Raw genomic sequence first — 2,500 nt, forward strand, 5'->3', positions numbered from 1 at the left:
AACTTTTATTTCAATCTTTATATCTACTTCTTGTTATTGTTATGGGTTTGACGGAGTGGATTTTGTTTATTTTGTTTGTAAGTCCACCGACAACTGTTGTGTTTTTGTGTCTCTTCGTCGGGGCACCATTCTTATAGGTGGTTTGTCTATGGTAAGTTCAGTTTTATCTTCATCTATATCTCTAAAGCTTGTTATTGTTATGGGTTTGATCTAGTGGATTTTGTTTAGTTAACTTTTATTTCAATCTAGATCTCTCTAGCTTGTTATTGTTAGCTAAACAACGTAGTTGATTTTGCGGATTATCTCTAAAGCTTATTATTGTTATGGGTTTAAAGTTTTTGATTTTGTTGATTTTGTTTGTAAGTTAGTTTTAGGGAAAGAAGTCCTAACTTATTAGATCCTAACTTAAACTAGGAGGAAGTTGTTTTTTGTTTGTGGATTCTGTGGATGTAACTTCTTATCATGATGGAATTTAACTTAATCATTATGATTAATTAACATCAAAGTCATCAACAGTTATCGTTATATATACTGTCGCTCTAGTAGGTTAGCATATGCAACCTAATCAAGTTGAATCTTTTATTACTGAATTGCATATGGATTCGTGAATATAATCCTTATCTGTGAACTATTGCAATAATCCTTATCAGTTAATCTCTATACTAACCCCATATCAGGAATTGACACATGTTTATCCACTTTAAATTAAAAACGAAAACAAAATACAAATGGAAAATTAGAGAATGAGCAGATTTCGTATTGAATACTTGTATCATGGAATATTGCATTGTTGAATAGATTTTAATACTATATCAAAGCACAAAAACTGAAAATAACCTTATCCAGTCAATCGAACTTAACGTAATTTTTAAAAATGCAATACAACAATGACAGAAAAATAAACCTAACTTGAATCAGCCCATCCTAGCCTAACCTAACACGTCCTAAGTCTATGTGTATGCTATTCTATATGTGGGTTCGTGCATTTTAATATGTATTTGTGTTTATGTATCCGATTGTGTTTATGTAATAGATTGTGTATATGTATATATAAAACCCGAATAAATTACTATCATAAACTAACAAACTCGCTTCTTACGATAAACCAAATCCAAACATAAAGACAAAACCCAACCTCAACGACTACAGCTGTTGATAGGCCTACATACACAAACAACAGAAAAAAAAACAAAATAACCAAAGGAAACACAAGAAACTAAAGCAACTCATTCTGTTATTCGAAACTCCGTATATATATCCATACACACACAGCAACCAGAATGAAAAAAAAAAGTGCTAAAACCAACATGATTACCAAAATAAAATAAAAAACAAATTCAACCACATGTCAAACTTACTTCGCTTTCCCAGCTTTGGATCCGAGCCCAGATTGGTCACCTGTCATTGCCTCTTAATTCATAATACCTGTGGATGGATAAATGTGTCATTCCTTGTTGCATCTTGACTGTCATTGTGTCATATTTAGATTGCAGAGAAGAAGTAAGATTAATTTTATTATCATTACTTGTCATTGTTTTTTTTCAAATATTAGCTCCCTCTTTTGTAGTTGACAGACAGACCACTATTGATGTCTAATGCCAGACCTCAAGATTGGATTATTTATATGATAATGGGCCTTTGCAAACGCTCAATGATCATGAGACAAACTTCTGACGTTAGCAACAAGCAAATATGTTATATTTGAGCCGTGTAAATTCTTTCGTATTTGCCAATGGAGAGCATGAAGAAGTAAAGGCAATTGTGTTTGACACTTGTGTAGCATAATAGTCACATGAAAAGACATGGATCTCTCTATAACACACACAAACACACACGCACACGAACAAACACACACAAGCACAAACACACACACACAGAAACACACACACACACACAAACACAAACACACACAGACGCACACAAACACAAACACGCACACAAACACAAACACAAACACACACAAGCCCAAACACACACACAAACACATAAATAAACATAAACCCACAAGCACAAACCCACACACACACACAAACAAACTCACAAACACAAACACAAACCCACAAACACAAACCCACAAACATAAACCCACACACACAAACACAAATCCACAAATCCACAAACACAAACACACACACACACAAACAAACCCACACACAAACACAAACCCACAAACACACACAAACAAACCCACACACACAAATCCAAAAACCCACAAGCACCCCCATACACAAACCCACAAACATAACCCCACAACCCCACAAAAACCCACAAACCCAAACCCACGTGCATGTAACCGCGCCATGCCAGTAACGCAACTCAACTTTCTTCGACAGATATGGCAGAGCGTCGTTGTGGCTGTGTCAGTTCTGGCGCTCGTAGAATGCCACTTAGAGGACACGAGCATCGACACCCTCGTACATGACACCCTGCCGAGTGACACACTTAGAAATGACACTTCCCCTCGGAACGAAACGTCAAAGAATGACACCGTTGTGAACAG

The 2,500-nt window shown here is 35.8% G+C and overlaps 1 protein-coding gene across 1 annotated transcript in view; it reads left to right on the forward strand.

Moving 5' to 3' along the window:
- Positions 1–2,500, forward strand: part of LOC122258665 (uncharacterized) — an 8,137-nt gene that overhangs the window by 752 nt on the left and 4,885 nt on the right. The window contains exon 2 of the mRNA XM_086547790.1: positions 2,334–2,500. This exon is cut by the window's right edge and continues 77 nt beyond it. Coding sequence (XP_086403916.1) covers positions 2,334–2,500 — 167 coding nt within the window. The remainder of the gene's footprint in view (positions 1–2,333) is intronic.

This window comes from Penaeus japonicus, unplaced genomic scaffold (genome assembly GCF_977035675.1).
Source record: "Penaeus japonicus unplaced genomic scaffold, GWHDUDI00000001_assembly GWHDUDI00000020, whole genome shotgun sequence".
Classification (NCBI taxonomy): domain Eukaryota; kingdom Metazoa; phylum Arthropoda; class Malacostraca; order Decapoda; family Penaeidae; genus Penaeus; species Penaeus japonicus.